This window comes from Sarcophilus harrisii, chromosome 1, assembly GCF_902635505.1.
Source record: "Sarcophilus harrisii chromosome 1, mSarHar1.11, whole genome shotgun sequence".
Taxonomy (NCBI): domain Eukaryota; kingdom Metazoa; phylum Chordata; class Mammalia; order Dasyuromorphia; family Dasyuridae; genus Sarcophilus; species Sarcophilus harrisii.
The window spans coordinates 445,964,606-445,986,907 of NC_045426.1; the positions used below are offsets into that span (position 1 = coordinate 445,964,606).

A 22,302-nucleotide genomic window follows, 5' to 3' on the forward strand; every position below is an offset into this window, starting at 1 on the left:
TCATGACAAAATTCTTTCAAGTAATGAGATTCATGTGTGTCAGTTAAAGCTAAATAACATTTATGTTATATATACATTACATATATATGTGTATGTATATACACACATATACATATATATTCATACATAAATGTATATGTGTGTATGCTGGTTTTCCTATTTAGGTATTGTCTCTTGGAATAAAAATATTGACTTTTTTAGACATTAATGATTTCAAATTCAATAACTGGCAAGCAACTAAAGCCATGAACATTATTTTCTCCTGAGACTATTTTTCTGCCTTTGGTAATATTTTTGGGTTTTTTTATCTTTGGTAATAAATGTGAATTTTAAACATTGCATAGAAGATGGTTTGCTGCTTTTTTAAATGATGCCAACTTTATTATATACCTCATCCAACTTACCACAACCTGTCCTCTGATTTTATGATAGTAGCACAATTGGTTCCCATTTGAGGATAGATGAGGATTTCCATACTGTAACTTTTTTTTTGGCTTAAGGAGAATTTTATTTTGGTACATAATAGAAGGCATTATGCAGAAAACATGTCTAAGTTGTAGAAAATCAATTATATAAAACATGTCTATGTTGTATTGGTCCAGATGTTCTACAGACACTGGGCAATAATGGATTCCTGTAATTGAGGTAAAGACAACTTTGTTTTTGGCACTACCAATCTGTTAAAATTTCTCCCAAAATGATTTGGTGACTTCATAATTATTGAATTCAATACCTTTTCTCCCAGTCTTCATCCTAATTGACCTTTTATAATACATGACCTACTCATAATATTTTTGGCAACCTCACCTATAGTTGCTTTCTCCTCTGATTTCAAAGACACCACTACACTGCTAGTTCTCTAATTGCCCATTGGTTTTCTTTACTCTCCATTTTCTTTTTAACTTTTTTTCCTCCTGAGACAATTGAGGTTAAGTGACTTGGCCAAGGTCATACGGCTAGGACGCATTAAATGTCTGAGGCCAGATTTGAACTCGGGTCCTCCTGACTTCAGGGCCTGCATTCTATCCACTGCAGAATCTAGTTGCCTCTTGTAGATTCCCTCCAAGATCTGTATTTGATGGTGTTGCATTTTGTTTGTTTATTTTGCTATGCTCTCTTTGCTCTTTTCCTTGTAATTAGGTTTACTCTGTGATTTGAATTACCATCTTTATGCAGAGGAACTCCAAAACTATTATCTTTTTTGAACTCCAGATATTCATTTCCACCAGATCGTCCCTCAGGGATTTTAGCATTTTCAAAACTTAACTCATTACCTTTTTACTTAAATATGCTTGTTCCCCCTCTTTCTCTGCTTCTCCTCTTTCCCCCTTCTCCTCTCTCACCTCTTTTCCTCTCTTCCCCCTTTCCCTCTCAACCCCCTTCCCCTCTCTATCCATTCCCCTCTTTTCCTCTCTCCCTCCCTCTCTCCCTATCTCTCTCTCTCTCCCTCTCTCCCTATCTCTCTCTCTCTCTCTCTGCTCTCTCTAAAGATGATCCAACAATGACATTTCATAATGAACAATATTTTACACCTGAAATTCTCAGCATTTCTAGGTGGAGGAGAGAAGTAGGTCTCATCACCTGTAGCCCAAGACCAAAAATGGTCATTATATTTACTCTGAATTTAGGTGCTTTTTTGTATTATTGGGCATCATTCTTATGGTTCTACTTTCTTGCATTATATTCATAGAATTCATCTCACATGTCACTAAATTTCTCATTCATTGTTTCTTAAATTATTCTTAGGGTACAATAATATTCAATTATATTCAGATGCCATAGTTTCTTCATGTTTCCAGGTTTTTGCCCCCTACATACATCCAAAATAGTGCCTTGTTAATACTGTGATAGATATGCATACGTTCTATCTTTGATCTCCTCAGGGTACATATGCTGTAGTGGGACCACGTTACAAAAGTTATGAACAGTTTAGTGACATTTGTTCCATATTTCCAGATTATTTTCCAGATCCTCTGGACCATTTAACAGTTTTAACACTTTATCAGGGTTCCTCTTTTTTCCCTTCCCCCTCTCTAAAATAGTAAGCAGATAATAAGCTATACGTGTGCAGTTATGTAAAATGTTTCCTTTTATTCATTTTGTACAGGAAGACTAGAAAAAAAGAAATTGAAAGAAAAAAAATTGCATGCTTCAGTCTGTCTTCAAACAATATCAGTTCTTTCTCTGGAGACCAAGAATATGCTTCTTCATTAGTCCTTTAAGATTGTTTGGGATCATTGTATTGCTGAGAATTGCTAAGCCATTCACAGTTCTTCATCAAACAATATTGTTGTTACTCTATACAAGTTCTCGTTTTTTCATATCACTTAGCTCAATTCATGTAAATCTTTTTTTCCAGGTATTTTTTCTGAAATCATCCTGTTTGTCATTTATTATAATACAATTATATTCCATTGCAATCATACCACAGCTTTTTTAGCCATTCCCCAATTGATGGTCATCCCTTCAGTTTCCAATTCATGGTTTTTGTACAAATAGGTCCTTTTCCCCTTTTTTGGATGTCTTTGGGGATATAGATCTAGCACTGGTATTGCTGGATCAAAGCAAATGCAGTTTTACAGCCTTTAGGCATAGTCCAAATTGTTGTCTAGAATGGTTAAATCAGTTTACAAGGCCACCAACAGTGCATTTAATGTCCTACTTTTTCTTCATCCTTCCAACATTTTCCTTTTTCGTCATATTAGCCACTTTGATAAATGTTAGTACCTCAGAGTTTGTTTAATTTGCATTTCTCTAAATAGTAATTTAGAACATTTTTTCATGTGACTATAGCTTTGATTTCTTTCTCTGAAAACTGCCTGTTCATAATCCTTTGATCATTTATCAATTGGAGGATGACTTCTACTTTTATAAATTTGACCATTTTTTAATATATTTGAGAAATGAGGCCTTTATCAGATATATTTATTTTAAAAAATTTTCCCAGTTTTCTGTTTTCCTTATAATTTTGGTTGCATTGGTTTTGTTTTTTGCAAAAACTTTTAAATTTTATATAATCAAAATCCTCTATTTTATATTTTATAATGCTCTCGATATCTTCTTTGGTCCTAGATTCTTCCCTTATCCAAAAATGTGACAGATTAAACTATTCCAAGCTCTCTTGATTTGCTTACAGTATCATAGGGTATCTCTCTTCTTGTAGTCCTTCTAACATTGACTCTCTCCATCTTTTGTTGTCTTCTTGATGCTCTCGTTTAAAAGGAACATTGATTAACATTGATGCATGTGTGAGGGAAATTGACTAGGATGATATAGGGTCAGAAAACAAATCATATAAAAAGTTGAAATGAGGGGAGGGGCGTTTAGATCGGGGAAGAAAAGATTTAGAAGGATTTATGATGGTGGTTTTTTTTTTTAATTAAAGACAATGTAGAAGAGGAATAAGATTCATACTTTGTAGCACTGGGAACCAGTTACAGTAAAGCAGATTTAAATTTGTTAGACTATTTTTTATATTAGAACTGCTTAGAAATATAATAGTGTCTCATAGCATAACAAACTCCCCATCACCAAAAGTTATCGAGCATAAAGCTGAATAGCCATCTATAAGGAATTGCACAATCAATTCTGTATTAATTGATTAAGCTCCAAAATCCTTTCCAAATTATAGATTTATAAGAATATAGACCTAGAGCTGGAAAAAATTTTAGAAGCTATCTAGGCAAGCTTCTTCCCTGTCATTTTTAGAGATGAGGTAACTGAAACCTAGAGAGGTAAAAATGGCATATCAAAGTTCAGATGACTAAGTGAGTTTTCAACCCAGATTTTCTGAACTTTAATGCTCATTCATTTTACTACACAGTGTTTCCCTTTCCCCTAATTTCTCAAAATTCCTTCTTTCACTACATCCAATTCTGTTTTCAGTCTCCAATATGGCCAAGCAATCCCTGAAGTTACCCACCTTCACACTGCTGCTGCTTTAACGAGATAGGGTTCTGATAGACCCATTATGTTCACTGTCATGCTTTTGTAGTAGAAACCAGTGGCCAAAGTGACTGAAAGCTCTCTACTCAGCTTGTCACTATTGCTTCTTTGTTCCAGGACTTCTGGTTCTGTGTCCTACCTTTGCCCCGTCTTGTCCACCACACCCCATTTAGACTACTGCTTCTTACAAAGTAAAGAAAGACAGAAGACAATCTATTCAGATGTTATATTCCTGATCAGTTTTTAAAGACTGTGGCTTTATGACTGAATTGCTTAATAAACGTAGAAGAATGGCATGCCCTCACCCTATTAGAGTTAAAGGGTAGATAGTTGCCATGGTGATATCTCCCTCTCATCAGCTATAATCTGGTTTTTCCCACAAGTTGTATTGTCTAAGACAAGCATGGTCTGAATTTTATTGGTATTTATTATTTCTTTGTAATACTCATAAACATTCCCTTTTAAGTCATCTTTTTTATTTGTAGTCTTTTAGAGCTCTAAAAGAGCTTAATACAAGAGTGTTTAGAATAAATGTAATAAAATATTAGTATAAAAGACTACATTTGTTACATTGAGCTTATCATTTCTCTGACATAAAAAATTTAAAAGAAATCACTTTCTCTGATTCTCCTATCATAATATATAGTGTGCCAATAAAAAGCTTTCATTAAAAGCTGATTTAGATGACAGAAACTAAAATGTTCATATTGGGAGGTTACCCACTCTTGGAATGCATGCCAGAGTGGGGCACATGAAACCCTTCTGTTCCTTTCTGGCCAGCCAACCTAAAGTTTCAGTTGACTCCCACCTAAAAGTCTCTTCTATTCTCTCCCCTTCTGGAGTCCCTTATTTTTTTCTCTACTCAATTCTCCTGACTTGTCTTCCCTGCTGCTTATTTAAATGGCCTAATAAAGGTTAGTCTCATTGTATGCACTAATTCAGGATTTCCCTACTCTCCATCTCCAAGTTTTTTTTTTGTTTTTTTTTGTTTTTGTTTTTTTTTTAATTCTCAGGAATATACAGAAGCAGTAACTAGCAGGAAAATATTTTGTTTTGGTAGATTATGTGAAACAATGATTTGGAATCATTTTTAATTATTTGGAATTAAACATAGCTAGTAATTTATAATATGTTAAAAATGTTGGGTAAAGATTAGATTTGTATATTGGGAATATCAGCTTTTCTCTGGACATTATTTAAGCCACATTTAATTCAGAAATATAAAGATTTTTAAAAGATGTTAATAAATATTCATAGTTGAATACATACATGTGTATAACAGGTTCCTTAAAATATGAATATGTTTGTTTACCTCAATATATTCCTATCTGTAATGTTTACTCATTGAATTTATTTAATGTTGTCCATCTGTCCCAGTTTCTTTATCTCAAAGCTAATTCACGTTGTAAACACTACTAGTCTAAGGTCTGTTTGTTTTACTTATTTGCACAATAATGGTGTTATACCAGGGCAGCTGTTAAATCAGTTTAACAAATATTTATCAAGCACTTCCTGGGTGGTTCACTTAAAAGCATCTTACTCAGAACCTCTCAGGTGAGATAGTTGCAGAAAAGAAACACAACATGACCAAAAATCCATATCCAAGAAATCAAGTTGCCTTGGAACAATACTCTGCAATTGACATCCAAGACTAGTTGTTCTAGGACTGAATTTGATTTCTGTCAATTTAGAACTAAGGGAAAACTGGTACTGAGAACTATGTCTGTAGAGGTATAGGGAAAAGGGGACAATCGGTGAAAATGCATTGTTGGGAAAGCAAATGTGTTATGCAAGAAACATCTAGAGGAACCAGATTATGAACTACAAATGAGAGCATAAATTTAGTCCTAGGAGAAAATTGGAAGCCATTGGAGCTCATTGAGAAAGCAAGAGGGAAAAGATAGGTGAGATGGCTTATGTGATCAGAGCTATGCTTTAGAAAAATTACCTCCATTGAGGAGAGGGATAAGACTTGAGGCAGAGAAATAAGTCAGAAGAGTACTAGGGAAGTACTAGTACTTTATGAGAATATATGCCACATCTGAGGCAGGAGGGAATCGTCAAAAGACCTGACATAATCAGACAGACAGAACTTTTTTTATCCACCTTTATAGATTGCATGGAAACTTCAGTGGCATTTCAAGGCACAGCCTAGAGAGAAATTAGGTAAAACAATAGTGTGGCACTACCATTGGCTTTGCACTATTATTGTGCATTGAATTCTTCATATAATAATAACAGTTTTTGTAGTTAAGGAAAAAGTTGCGGTGTCTTGATAAATTTTTGTGAACAAATTTTATATAACCTTTTCCTACTAGTTATGAAAAATAAAAACTATTGTGCCTTATTTGAACACTCAGAGGTCAAGTCTATATAGCAAAATAAAATAGAGATTGGGAAAGCCTAGGGTGAAATGAAACAACATAAGAAGAATAGATAATTGTCACAAAAAAAGCAAGAAATTCTAGATTTGTTTAATTCTAACTGCCTTAGTCTCCCAAACGAATAAGCAAGTCTGTCCATACTTTAATCTTTCCACAGGCAAAATGAGGAGCCTGAGGCCTGTCACCAACATCAACTAAGATAATTATCTATAAGGCAATTTTAGGTCTTTATACAAATAATGCACTTTGTTAAAAGCCAAAAATTAGAGTATATTCAGTCTTCTTGATAATGTGTCAATTATTTTTACTATGCTGTTAGAGTTAATATAATTTCATCCAGAAATTAGTATTTTTAACTTCAACAATTTAATTACAATGTTGATTTAGTCCACCTGCTCTTCTCCCCTCATTCCCCCCCCCCCCCCCATCCTTACTCCTTTCTGTTCAGCCATATTACTTTTCAGTCTAAAAACTTAGGCTTACCAAACAGAAAAATACTGGAATGTTAGAACCAGGAAAAAGAAAAATTTTGAAAAAGGAAGTACAAAAATTTACAATGAAAATAGCCTTAAGGAGGGAGAGGGGGGAATTGTTTCTGAAAACATCTGCTTCCAGTGTCTGAGATACTTTTTAATGCTTTAGGGGAATCTTATAAAGGAGCATATTGGGTGTTTCAAAAATTGAAGAACTCGAATTGTCCCACAAGCATTATTGAACTACAAGTCTAATGCCCAGAACCTTAAGTAAGAAACTGTGGGAGCCTTAGCATTCTTTTCCCATAGTTCATGGCTCTCTGGCTGTTAATAGCCCACAGAGGTAAGCTCTGCTTAGATTTATCCCTGCTGGCTTACTACCTCCAGAGCAATGGTAATCACTATATGACTTTTAGAGGGACAGAATTCATGAGCATGATTCTACTTTTCCCATTTTAGCAGTGAAATAAGTACAAATAAGGGAAGGGCAGCAAAGTCATTATGCCTAAATATGGTATAAATACATACAAAGCTTGCTATTAGGCCAAAACACAATTGGATTATGCAAAAAAGGTGCCACCTTGATTTGCCATGTTTCTTCACAGAGCAATCCAGTTTAAATATAGCTTACTACCACAACTTGCCCAGAATAAAAATAGCCAAGAATGAAGTTACAACAAATGGCAGTGAGAGGGATTCATTGCCAGAGGACAACTAACAGATGGGAAAAGATAGCTTTGAGGTAGATAGATGTTAAAGGCTGGAATAAATGATAGTAGGTAGGACATTCTGGGTTCTTGCCATGTAGTAAAATTTGTAAGTCAACATAAAAGATCCAGAGCACAAGAAAGAGAAGAATGGAAACATGATCGAGTCAGTAACCAAAAGCTTGAATACACTGTTTATTTGAGTGAAATTCAACAAACATTCAACACTTACTATGTGCCAAGCACTGAGCTAAGTTTTAGGGATACAAAGAAAGAGAAAAAAGAAAAGCAGTCAAGGAGTTTATTCTGTTGGGGGACTTTTTTTTTTTACTGGAAACAGATAAGAAACTGCAAAATAGTTTGACTATTGAGAGAAAACAAGAGGATTAGGAAAAGTTTCATGTAGGAAGTATACCCGAGTTGAGCCTGTTAAGGAAGAGAGAGAGAGAGAGAGGAAAAGAAAGAGAATTTCAGGCATATGGCCAGCCTATGTGAGGCAGAATTGGGTTACAAATTGGGTTATAAAATTTTCAGATGTTATCTTGGCTTTAAAAAGATCAAGAATACACATTTATTAGAGACAATATTATTATATTGGAAGAAGTATTATCTATCAAGAGCATATATCTTAATATGTAGAGAACATGGGAGAAATACTTGGATTAGTAAAGTACTTCATAGAATAATCTAGTCCTATCATAAAAGTATTTTAAAATGAAGATAGTTTGGACAAATTTTCCCAAAGAAATTTTGAGATTTTGGCCTAGAGTCCTCATTAACCCATTAATTCTTTTTTTTTTTTTTTAATTTTTAAAGCTTTTTATTTTCAAAACATATGCACAGATAATTTGACATTGACCCTTGCATAGTCTTGTATTTCAGATTTCCCCCTCCTTTTTCCCACCCCCTCACCTAGATGGCAATCCAATATATGTTAAATCCAATATAGATAAACATATTTATATAATTTTCTTGCTGCACAAGAAAAATCAGATAAAAAATAAAAAGTAAATGAGTAAGAAAAAAAAAATGCAAGTGAACAACAACAAAAAGAGTGAGAATGTTATGTTGTGATCCACACTCAGTTCTCACAGACCTCTGTCTGGGTGTAGATGACTCTCTTCATCTCAAGATCATTGGAACTGGTATAAGTCATCTCATTGTTGGAAAGAGTCATGTTCATCAGAATTGATCTTTGTTATAATATTGATGTCTCTGTGTACAATGATTTCCTGGTTGTGTTCATTTCACTTAGCATCAATTCATATAAATCTCTCCAAGCCTCTCTAAAATCATTCTCCTGATCATTTCTTATAGAACAATAATGTTCCATAACATTCATATACCATAACTTATTCAGCCATTCTCCAATTAATGGGCATCCATTCAGTTTCCAGTTCATTACAAAAAAGGGCTGCCACAAACATTTTTGCACATATGAGTCTCTTTCCTTCCTTTAATATCTCTTTGAAATATAGGCTCATTAGAAATGCTGCTGGATCAAAGGGTATTCACAGTTTGATAACCTTTTGAACATAGTTCCAAATTGCTCTCCAGAATGGCTGGATCCAATGTATTAGTGTCTTTTTCTGTCATCTTGGCCAATTGAGAGGTGTTGTGGTGGTATCTCGAAATTGTCTTAATTTGCATTTTTCTGATCAATAGTGATCTAGAGCACCTTCTCATATGATTAGAAATTAACCCATTAATTCTTGAAGGAATTTTTCACTAAAGGTTTTTTAGATTTGTTTCTCTAGTATGTGTCATCTTCAATAGGACCTAGCTTTACCAAAAATGAATAACAATTCAGCCTTCAAAATCTAAGAATTCTAATTTTCTAACTTTGGGGGGTAGAAAATGTCCAAATCTATAGTTTCACTTGTTCAGGGAATTCTCAGTAAGGAAATCCTTCTAAAAATGTAGATTGACACGTACTCTGCAATTTAAGAGCCTCAGAAAATTTTCTGGAATACAAAGAGGTTACAATCTAGAATAAGGAAAACCTGAGCCAAGTTTCAGATACTTATTAGTTAGGTAACCTTAAGCAAGTTACTCAACCTGTCTGCCCCAACTTTCTTACCTGTAAAATAGGGATATGACTAGCACCTACCCTCCAAAGTATTGTGAGGATCAAATGAGATACTATTTATAAGGTTCTTTATATATCTTAAAGTTCTATGTAAATGTTTGTTGTTCAGTCATTCCAGTTATGTTTGCCTTTTTATAACCTCATTTGGGATTTTCTTGGCAGAGATACTAAAGTGATTTGTCATTTCCTTGTACAGCTCATTTTATAGATGAGGAATCACTGAGGCGTAAACAGGTGAAGTGAACTTGCTCAGAGTCACACAATTAGGAAGAGATCACATCCTAACTCCAGGCCCAGTACTCTATCCACTTTGACACCTAGTTGCTCCAGTGCAAATGCTAGCTATTATTAAATGCTGAGTCTTAAGTGACTTGTAGGGGTCACACAGACAATATATATCAGATCTGGAAAATAACAAAGTCTAAATAGCAATTACAGTTTGAAAGTACATGAATATTTATATAAAGTCTCATGATTATTCATTTTAATATGAAAAACAAAAGAAAAGATCCCACAATCTTTTTTTTTTTTTTTTTTTTTTTTTTTGGAATGGGAAAAGGCATTTTGTTACCTAGGATTATTCTGTAGAAAAAGCCCATTTTTCAATCTTTAGTCAGTCTTTGTCATTCCTGCTTTCAAAATGCCACAGGAAATGTCCACTGCAGCAATAGACTTTGAAGTGTTAAATAAAAGTATGTTGCTGTTCCCCAGAACTCTACTGAAATGAAAGGAAAAACACTGTCCAAAAATTAAGCAGTAGCTTCTAAGCTTTAGGAAGGTTTTTTGGAACAGTAATGAGAAATAACTATTATGGTACTCTCACATAAAAATTGTTTTAACTTCGAGTTTTCACACTTCATATTCAAATCCAGCAGTCAAGTGTATCATGAATCTTATGATAATGGTGGCAGATTGCTCTCCTGTTGACTAGTGCCAGACAAATCATTTGACTTCATTTAGCAATACCATATTAATTAATTGCCTCACAGCATTCATTTACTGGCATTTGGAATGATTTCACTGAATGAATTTCACTTATGATAGACTTTGATTTGAAGTTTGATTTTATTGGGGGGAAAGTGAATTTATTTATGAAGAAGTTGTAGTAGTTGTAGAAGTATGTAGAAGTTGTAGTAACCATTACTTTTCCCTTTAACTCTAGAGTTGATTCTGAAAGGTAGTACTTATTCTACATACCCACAACTCAAAAAATAGCTACCATATCTTTCAACCTAAGTCCCCAGAAAATCTTTAGGAATTGTTACAAAATGTTCTCATTTCTTGGGATTCAAAAATCAATCACTGGTTTATAGATGGAAAGAACCACCATAATTTTAATACCCTCAAATAAGCCAACTGGGGTGCAGAAAAGCTATAACTTACCTAGAATTCCTAAGGTGCTGAGTGGCAGTTATGATTTGAATCCAGTGTACTTTCTATTGTACTACGTCTCTCATTTGTTTCATTGACTCATGTACCCTTTCTCTTTTAGTTTACCCTAAAGTACAGCCAGATCTTTTCACCTGTTCATTCGTTGTTGTAGGGGGAAAAAAGTCTCTCACCCTTTCCTTCTCATCCATGCTTTGGGATAGGCCCATTGTTGCTCTGTCTGTATTAACAAGCCTGGTTGACTACCAGAGGGCCAATAGAAACTAGACACCTTTTTCTATCTTTAGTCAACTTCCAACTATGGAGTAATGTGTTAATGTCCTTGTTTGGCCTCTCATCTAGGAATGGATCCTACAATCTGCATGTCTTCATCATAATTTATCATATCAACATATTCTCCCTTCCCCCTTTTCTCTAAAAAATGCATGCCTCCACGAAGCATCAAATATCTTTCAGTGCTCTTTTGATCCTTTCTTGGCAGTATCTCTGACTTTTGTTCTTTTCCTTTCTGATTCCATAGTCTCTATCCTACTTTTGGCCCTTTTCACCTCCTGCCTAGAGAGACTACTTAACAGCTTCCTCTCTCCTTGCCTCCAGCAATCTGCATTGCCAATATTAATCTTTCTCAAACACTATTTTTATTCTTCTGCATTGAATAAACAATTGAATCCCACTCTCCAAGCACAAGAATATTCAATGATTCCATCCTCACTTCTAGGATAAAATCCATGAAAAAGCTAAATCATTTTCAGATATTTATTTTGCCAAGCAAGAAGAAAAACATAAAAGAGTAATTTGATTTACTTTTTTCATTTGCTAACCATGGCAGCTTTCCACGTAGAAATTTCAAGGGAGGAAACATTTTTATTTCATCATGAGAACTGGAAAGAGGGGTGTGGCACAGAGAGGGAAACTACATAGGTAAATAATGGTCTTTATGCTCCAAATACAGTCACAGATTAGTCTTAGAGAAAATCATTAAGGAAAGTGGTATTTTGACATGTTTCCTTGATATTAATACAGGATAAGGAGCTAGAATATGATTCAAATCAACAATCATTTTGTTAAGAATTTACTCCTTACAGTGCATTGTGTTGAGACTTGAAGATACAAAGATGAAATAAGGAACAGCCTCTGCTCTGAAGGAACTTGCAATCTCAAGACAAATTTAGTTTCATAGTACCATCTATTGCTTCTTTTTCTACTTCAGATTCTCCAGTAGTACTTAGGCAGTAATGCCTGCTACTTTCAGATTACATGTACCCTTGTTAAGGGGCTGTGAACTTTAGCACAGAATACTTTTTCTCTAGCAATTAGAATAATAAATAATAATAATTAATAAATAATAATAATAATAAATAATAGCAAAATGACATTATTTAGTGCAGTGCAGTGCTTAAGATTTACAAAGTACTCCACTCATCTATCCTATGAGGCAGGTATCATTATTATTCCCATTTTAAAGGGGAGCAAACTGAAGTTGAATTAAACAAATTAGCTAAACTATATGCCTTTAATATCTAATATGCCTACAATAGAACTGTTTGGTTCTGCACACATATATTGTATCTAGGATATACTATAACATATTTAACATGTATTAAAACTGCCTGACATCTAGGGGAGGGAGTAGAAGGAGGAAAGGGAAAAATCAGAACAGAAATGAGTGCAAGGGATAATGTTGTAAAAAATTACCCATGCATATGTACTGTCAATAAAAAGTTATAATTATTAAAAATAAAAAATAAAAACTATTTGCCTTTTAACTGTTAACTAAATATGTTAACTTAATATATTTATGTCTTTTAACTAAATTTAAGTAAAGCATGATTTAAGCCCAGATCTTTTTTACTTTAAATTCAGTGCTCTAAGTTCTATGGACTTCTTGGTCAAGCTAGTTGTTATCTCAGTTGCATTTGAATCCAAAGTACCAAGTTCACTACAGTTCTGAGACTGTATGTTTAATGCTCATTCTCCTATTTCTATATGTAAAGCCACAAAGGAGTGACCAGAGAACCTACAATATGGATTAACAGATTTGCATGCTTTTTGTCCAGGGACCCCACTAATCATGTTCACAGAAGATCATCAGCAAATTGGCCAAAGAGTCTTAAATTCTTTGGTCATAGCTAGTCATGAAAACTGCCCTCCAAGAAAGCAAAGAGAGGTTGCAAAGAAACCATAGATTTTTGAAATATAGAAATATCTGTATAACAAAGAAGCCCTCATAGATTGGATTTGGTGGGCATGGTGTAGAGAAAAAGAATTGTGGGAGCCAGCATTTATTAACTACTTACTCTATGCCAAACCCCAATCTTTACCACCTGTAAAGTAGATGTTATTAATTAGTCCCATTTTACAGTTAACAAAAACCAAGGGAGACAGGAGTTTGTGACTTGCCCAGGACAGCACAGCCAATTAGTGTCTGAAGTTAAATTTGTAGTATTGCATGGGGAACCAGTTTAGGCAGTAATAAAAACTATCAGTCAAACTGGTCATGGTAGATTTTGGGGGTATATTATGTATTTATATCTCTGTCTTGATTGCCTTGATGTTAATTGGATAGAGTACTAAAACATTTTGTCTTTGCTTTCACTTTTATCTCATTAGAGGAGAAAAGCATGAAAAACCAATGATCATTTCATATTTGCAGTTAAAGATGGCAGAGTTAAGTTATTTCACCTCCAGGGAATATAAACAACTTGGCAATTGACCACATTTTTCCATTTTGAGGAGTGATAATCTGTGACATTTCAAAGCTGCATTATACAGCCAAAAATTAATGTAAAAATGTGTAAGCAGTAGAGAAATAAAAACTGTAGAATTATAGAATAGTCCAAAAAAAGTCCATGAAAAGAAAATTGCATGAAGTTAAAGGGGTGCAAAGGAAAATAATAATTTGAAACAAAAAAAGTCTGATATCAAAAAAGACAATTTTACTTAGCAGGGAGAACATGCATGTAACATAAAAGTAAAAAGATAATGAGTTTATTTTACAGCATAATTGTTTTTAAAATTAAGTAATTAATATTATAAAAGCAGAATGACTGTGAAATCAAAAGAGTCTCCCTCTCCCATACTTTTTTTTGACATATATATGAATAAGATGAAAGGGATCTAATTCAATTCCTTCATTGTATATGTGTTTGTATAAATAGAATTGTCTATCTACAGCTTTTGCGTTTAAATCTAACATGCCACATAGTCACAGTGGTCAAATGATGGCACCATGTCACATCAAAATTCTGCATCAGAAAGATTTACTTATATTGTGTGGGAAAGGATACTTTAAAATTTTTAGGAAAATTTTAGTTAGGATAGAAACAAGGATTTTATGGCAGACAGTTAATTAACTGCAAACTCAACTATAGCTAGATCAACTTAATTATAATTTTAAAGGAGGGCATTGGAGAGGGAGAAGGAAATAAACATTAATATGGCATCTATGAGGTATTAGGCACTGTATTCTTAGAGCTTTATATATATTATGTAGTGGACTGTGTTTTACACTTTCCCCCCAAAATTCCCTCCAGTGATGCAAAAAATAGGAAGATAATATTTAAGTACAAGTAATGATTTGAAATAGCATGTTTGTGTATAGAACTGCTTGCCATCTGGGGGAGGGGGTGGAGGGAGGGAGGGGAAAAATCAGAACAGAAGTGAGTGCAAGGGATAATGTTGTAAAAAATTACCCTGGCATGGGTTCTTTCAATAAAAAGTTATTAAAAAAAAAAAAAGATACATGTGTAGGTCTCTGTATATGTGCATGCATATATAAATTTGTGTATATATCTATAGGTATGTCTGTGTATGTGTATATACATATAAATATATTTGTGATTAACTGCAGCCTGCTTGGGAAAAAGAAAAGGGGGTAAAAAAGGTAAAAGTGCACAGCAGAGAACAAAAAATGTAAAGAAGCAGAGAAAATTTAGACAGTTATGAGTATATCTTCTATTAGTATACATACTTTCTTGATACATTTTGAATCTTTGCTGATGTCTGCTGAACACATGACAATGTTTCCTGCTTCTCTATTTTTGTTTTTTTGAGATTTCTTTTTGTCTGACTTTTTTATTTTTTTTTTATTTTGCAATTAAGTTTTAAATAAACAAATACTTCAAAAAAGAAAAAAAAAGAAATAGCATGTTTGAAGTATCTCTGTATTAAAAGAGTATATTAAATAAAAAGATACTTAACCATAAGTGGGTCTATGTAAACAATGTAGAAAAGTTATAAGCTTGGAGAAAATGGAACTGACTTTAGTCTTGTCTTGTAGGCAAGTTGCTGTGAGGGAATGATCTCTGAGTTCTCTTCTACTTCTAAATCTGAGACAATGAAACTATAGTGAATTTTGATTAGAATTTATCTCCAATTAGATGAACTTTACATTTATTTAAATGTTAGCAAGAATATTATTCATTTCTGAAATGAGAAATGCAAGAGCATACATTATTAACAGTAGTTGACATCTGGCAGTTTGTTATGGAATTATGCCTTATGGAAGGCAGCATTTCAGCCACAAAAATGATTTTTCTCACACCTAAAATTTCTGTAAATTATTGCAAGAAACATTTAAATATTTGAATTTTAAATGTAAGAAAAATGGACTTGTTGTGGCATGGCCTTATAGACCTTCACAGATGACTATTTGATTCATTATTGATAAGTAAGTAGGGCATTGATTTTAAGAGTTTTTCTGCTAGTCATGATGGATTTGTATTGATCCACTCTTTAATGGCCCCAGTTGTTAGGAATAGCAACATTTGAAAGTTGACTGATTATGATCCTATCACATGACCATGGATAGGAATAGAATAATACTAATTCATTCATATACAAGTTAAAAATTTTACCTTACTTCACAATGAGTATACCAATCCAGAGAAAATCCAAACATTCTAAGTACCACTCTATATTATGATTTTACTGTTCACTGTTAGGGTCATAGTTTCCTTGTCCAAAGTCTTTAGTAACTAAATTTCAGTAAGTGACTAAAAGGAATTATGTTCTCTACTCAGCTTTTAAAAATGCCACATTTGAGGCACATATTTTTGTGCTTCAACTTGTCTCTTTCCCAACATCCATATAAATTTTAACACTCAATCTATCGTCCAGTCTCAGTTTTGTCTACAACTTGCTCACTTATTAAGGTGCTACAATTTACTAGTAATTCTTTACCTCACAGTTTGGTAAAACATGCTCCCTAGAACCTGAGATCCAATCCCTAAGGGTAAAGCATCTGATCATTAGAGTTTTGGGTATTATTGATATCTTTGTATCTGAACATCCAGCCAAATTGCCATCAGTAGCAGTCATGATGATACAAGAGTTGTCTTTTTTCTCCTTCCTCCCCTGTTTAGCTATATAGGCAACAAAGAAAACTGGCTGTAGTAAAGTCTCTGGGAAAGGACATAAATATTGGTGAGGAAGAAATCACTCTTGTCTGGCCTGGGTGGAGGTACTGGAATGCAAAACCTATTCTGGGAGGGGATAATATAAGTGCACATTTTGGGTAAGTCACCAAAAAGAAATTGGAAAGTGCTGAAAAGGGTGAAAAAACCCAGAAGAGACTGTACATCAATCAATCAATAACTGCTTCAAAAAAGTTTTGACATAAATTCGTTAAAATTCTCACATAAGGAATGAAAACTATGAATAGATTCCTTCTGGATCATAGAATTAGTTTCTGAGTTAGAAGGGATTTTAGTGACCTTATATCACAAACCATATTTAAAACAGGAATCCTTCTTCCATCATACTTTTCTCATTCTTACTGCTTTATTTCCTGGTCTCTTCTTGGTTTTCATGTCATTACTCCTAGTTCTTATTTACTAACTGGGTGACTTTGGACCGGTTACTTATATTCTGAACTTCCATTTCCCCAGCCTCAATTGGAGTTTTGGACTAAATAATTTCTAAAGTCCCATGTAGCTCTAAATCAATGATTCCTCTGAGCATTTTTCTTCACTTTTCTTTGCTGTATCATCATCCCCTTTGTATGGGTGGATATTAGAATTTTCACTTAGGCCCTCTTCTCTTTCTTTCACTAACATTCTAACACCTCTCATGGGTTCAGTTATCATCTACATTCAGATGTCTCCCAGATCTATGCATCTATCTCTCATCTTCTGCCTTTTTGTCAGTCATCACCAACTATGATGGACATTTTGGACTTGGAGACTGGACATTTTCAACTGGATATCTCATAGGCATTTCAAAATTAACAGGAGAAAATTAACATACCTATTAACATAGGCATAACAAAACTAACATACAAACAAACTCATTTTCCCACCAGCCTTCCCAAATCCTCCTATTTTTCCAATTTTCTTATTTCTGTCTTTAAGGGCACCCGCAAGCTCATAACCACAGTCTTCCTTCCACTCTTTCCTGTCCCTCATATCTGTGCAATCAGTTGGCCAAGTCATATTGATCCCACCTCTATACCAATATAAAATCATTCTCATTATTTTTCCCTTGTTTATGTTCACACTGTCACCCCCACAATTAAGAAACAGGTCTCTCTATCTCCATCTACACCTACTCCAATACACCAAATTGATTTTCTTAAAGCACAAATCTGAGTGCTATTTCCTCATTTAAGAAATTCCAGTGGCTCTCTCCTGCTTCAAGAAGCCTCTCGCAATTATTCTTAGTGCCTTCTCTCCAAAATTATCTCCAGCTTCCTAAATAAGGATAAGTTTGTGTATTTACATGTAATTATTTGCATGTTTTCTGCCCCATTAGATTGTGAAAGTGAGAAGTAGAATCAGATTTTTTGGGTTTAGTTTTGGTTTTGTTGCTTTTCTTTTCATACATAGCACTTAATACAGTGCCTAGAACATAATAAGGTTATACTTGTTAACTGACTTTAGGATAAATTTAGCATTTAAAACCATTCAGAATTTTAAAATCCTTCAAAGGACAGCCTATCTTTCTTGACTGATTATCCACAGTACCCTGCTTATATAACAACCCAAAAAACCAACTTGCTGTCTTACCTCCATACCTTTTACAAAGACCTATCTTTCATATTTTGAACATTCTCTTTCCATTCTTCCCTTTGTAAAAGCCTCAGCTTCCTTCAAAGTGTAATTGAAGTATCACTTTCTATGTCAGACCTATTCTAATACCTTAAGCTATTAGAAACCTAACCACAGAAAAAATTATTTTTCAACAGAAAATCATTTTCTACATATTGACCTGTATAAATATTATTCTCCCCAAATAGAAAGTAGGTACCTTGAGGCAGAGGTTGTTTCATTTTTGAATAAAAGTTATATCCCCAGTGTCTAGCACATTACTGCATAAATAATAGATTCTTTAAAAATTGTCTTTCAAAGAATAATGATAAGTGGTTATCTAGCCTTTGCTTAAAAAGTAAGGAGTAACCCATTACATTCCAAGGCAACCCCTTCCACTTGAGTCATATTCTGTCCTCTCTTGCAGAGAAATGTTGACAGCTAAAATAATCTTAAAATTTGACCCAAAAAGGACTAAGAAATCAAGCTCCACAATCTCTCTTGGCATGCTCTAGTCTTTCTTTGACTTCCTTAACAGGACCAGAGAAGAAAAATGGGGAGTGATGTAAGAATAGGCTCTGTGGGTGTTTGGTCTAATGCTAGATGTTCCTTTTTATAGGATTATAAAGGATCTGTTTGTTCAAAATGAGTGAGTTAATAAGATGGCACCTTTGCTGACTCCTGATTTTTATACCCTGCTTAGGACTGCACATGCAAGAGCTAAAGCGGATGCTGCTGACCAGGCTGCCCTGTCTGCCCGCCAAGAATGTGACATTGCAAGGGCTGTCGCAAGAGAGCTTTCACCAAATTTCTATCAACCAGGTAAAAGCCATTTGTTCTCCTTTCATGAAAGAAGTGTGGGAAACAGACATTGGCCTTTCAGTTTATTTGATTTCATTTTACTTTCCATAGAGACTGTTCTTTGTTAAACTAAATATTCCTGCCTTTTGAATCCTAATATAATAACACAAAACATGTCAGAGACAACAGGAACAGAATTGTCTGAGGATTGACTTTGGGGATTTAAGATTTCTTTCCATTTTGGGGTTTTGGTTTTTTGCTTTAGTTTTTGTTTTTTGTTTTGTTTTGTTTGTTTTACCTTGGGAACAACTCGCCAACAAATTTTGCTGTGAAACAACTCAAGCAGGTAAAGAACTGAAACCTAAAAGATATTGGGATAATTACAATAACAAATTTAAGTAAAAATTGAGATGATGATGCCCCTCAGATTCTTATAAATGCCTATCAAAATCGTATCAGTGAGTAGTAGTAATAATAATAATAATTACAGCAGCCAGCATCTGTATAGTGCTTTAAAACTTGCAAAGTGCTTTACAAATAACATCATTTAATCTTCACAACCTTGGGGAATAGGTGCTATTATTTATCTTTACAGATGAAGAAACTGAGATAGTAAAAACAAATTACTTGCCCTAGACCACACAGCTATTAAGTGTCTGAGGCCAAATGTAAATTCAAATCTTCCTGACTCCAAGTTTAACTCTATATCTCCTAATACTTTAGTTATGTGGGAAAAGCCAGTAAAAATATTTTACTTGATATATTTACTAATCTATTTATAAGACTGAATTACTTCTCTTACTTTGTAGGATTAATATCATAGGTTTATCTATAGACAGCTCTTCAAATGTCATGAAGCAATAAATTAAAATATGTAGCAGGATAAACAGCTTGATTCTTGATAAAGAGCTTGAAATATGTTTTCATCTCAACAGCATAGTTATCTTTACAATTTTTTTCTATGTTGAATAAAATAACCTCCCTAACTTTCCCCATTTGCTTATATAATGCTACTTTGTCCAGTGTCATAAAACTTTCAGTCAGTGTTTAGGTGAGAGGACCCATTAAATCAGGTTCTCATAACTTTTAACATTTAAAGGGAGTTCAGAGGAAACCTTTTGAACAATGATACTTCACAAAATATTTTCTGCATTGATAGGCTTGATTTGACAGGTTATATACATTTGAATTGTCTGATAGGATTCAATATCAACTTTTGAAGTTACTAGTTAAAATCTGTTGTAATCTATGTATTACAATTTCAATAAATGTGTTTGATCATGATGAATTTATTTTTACTTTGAATTTAAATACCAATAAAATAAATTCTTTTTTATATATATATATATAACAACAACAAAAAAAGCAGATTACACATGAAGCTCTTAAGTCTCTTAAATATTGCCTTTTTTTTTTCTTTTTAAATGATAGTAAGGGTAAGGACCCCAGGGGATGGATAGGGAAGCTATATTGTTAGTATACAATCACTTTTTTTCTAGCATCTCCATTTCAGGATTCAACCAGTCATAAAGAAATATTATTTTTCACCTGTATTCCTTTTTTGCAACGAAAACATAGATCAGTCTGTTTATAGAATCTAATTTCCATTTTTAATGCAGCTTCTCTTGGTTAAGTTTATACATTTCAAATAAATCAATCTATTAATTCTTCTATAGTACAGCTCAACTGCCATGCTACCTATCCCAGCATACCAAATGTAATCTGGATCTTCTGAAGAAATTTTACTTTTCCCAATGAATCTTCTATTCCTTGTTTCAAGGTTGGCTCACCTGAGTAATAGGCCACTGTAGAGAATCTCTTCAACCATAAAACAATGTATTTTTGTAAAACAGCACTAGGTTTGTATCACATTTGAAAGGAAACAAACTTACTATTGTTGTCTCTTGATGATAATTTACCATTTCTGTTTTTTCAGTCTATTAGTGCATAGTGTCCCTATAGATTTCCACTGGGTACTCCTGAGAAGTAAATGATACAGAGTCATCTCAGTTTCCATGACTAGGGCCTTTTAAAAGGCCCTTTATGGTGCAGAAAGTGTTTGGGGAAAAAATATTGTGGGAAAATGTAATTCCACCCTTTTCTAGCTAAAACAGCTACATATAAGTAAGCTGTCTTTCTTGTAATGAATACATCACAGAAGCATGAAATGACAACAGGGCTATTTAAAAAAAAAAAAAAAGTAAGGGTGGAGACTACAATACCATTTGACCCTCAGCCAACACTTCTTTTAAACGACTGTATAGAAGGCTTTTCGTTTGTTAAGGTATTATTGATGTCCCTGAGGGAAAGTTCATGCTTTCTACTCTTCATTTACAGGATGATCAAACAAGATAGACATTTTCTAAGGGCACTTTGAATAGTTACACTGCTGAGCTAATTTGCATATTTCAGATGTAAAGTTCTCAGTTATTTCAAGTGAATATTATTTTTCTTAGAAAAGTTGTTAACCCTGAGCAGAGAAAAAAGAGAACTTAATTCATAGCTTATTTTAACTTTCACAGCTTGAAAAATTAAAATAAGTAAATTCTTTTGTCTAAGCACATCATTTTAACCTAGATACACAACAGAATAGCTGTGTTTTGCTCTGGGAGGATAATTGTTGTGCAGTTACAAAGAGAATACCATAAACCCCACCCAGTTGTATACCATTACAATGTGTTGATTATTTGTTGCAGAGGCTGCCAGCATTTACATGATATATTTTCAGTGATGGTGGCAGTTTAAAGGGAATAACTGAATTTATTCTGTTTCAGGAAAAGCCAAGAAAAAATATAACCTGTGTGTGGGTACGCATGTACATATGCACACACACATGCATGCAGCACTTTACTCATCCAGTACATCAAACAATTGACTCATATTGGCAAAGGCTGCTGATGAATTGTATATTTTGACCTTGAGTCTAAAGCTGAATGTGACACAAAAAAAGAATATGTCTCAGCATTGAAAATTTTTAATTTTAATACATTCAGGATTCAAATATTCAAGTGAACCTATGATTTTAAATGGATACTATCTCTTCAATGTGGGTCTCTCCTGCAGCACAAATCACCATCCATCCTTTTCTACCCATCATGTTTTCCCAGTAATTTCATCATGGTAGGGAGAAAAGGGATCAATGTGCTGAGATCCTTCTCTTTCTCTTGATGTCATAAAGATTCACACATTTACTCAGCAAACATTTATTAGAGACCTAAGATATGCTAGGCACTGTACTAGGTACTAATGATATAGAGTCAGGAATGATAGAATTAATGCCTTCAAGGAACTTTTATTAGAAGATATCCCTGGAATATACAGATTATCAATCACTCACTTTCACTATATGATCAGCCCTACTTTTTCTGTCATTCATTCTTTGACAATATCCTGGGTGTATATTTGTGTTTTTATAAGCTACAAATTTAATACATTTTATACTCTTTTTACCTCTTAAGGGATTTGGGGCTTCTTATAGGTTAAAGTGTA

At 33.8% G+C, this 22,302-nt stretch overlaps 1 protein-coding gene across 5 annotated transcripts in view; it reads left to right on the top strand.

Annotated features, from left to right (window-relative positions):
• The window catches only part of JPH1 (junctophilin 1), a 93,937-nt gene that overhangs the window by 49,455 nt on the left and 22,180 nt on the right, over positions 1 to 22,302 (top strand). For all 5 annotated transcript variants that reach the window (XM_031946244.1, XM_031946245.1, XM_012541259.3 and 2 more), the window contains exon 3: positions 18,716 to 18,834. In XM_031946244.1, coding sequence (XP_031802104.1) covers positions 18,716 to 18,834 — 119 coding nt within the window. The remainder of the gene's footprint in view (positions 1 to 18,715; positions 18,835 to 22,302) is intronic.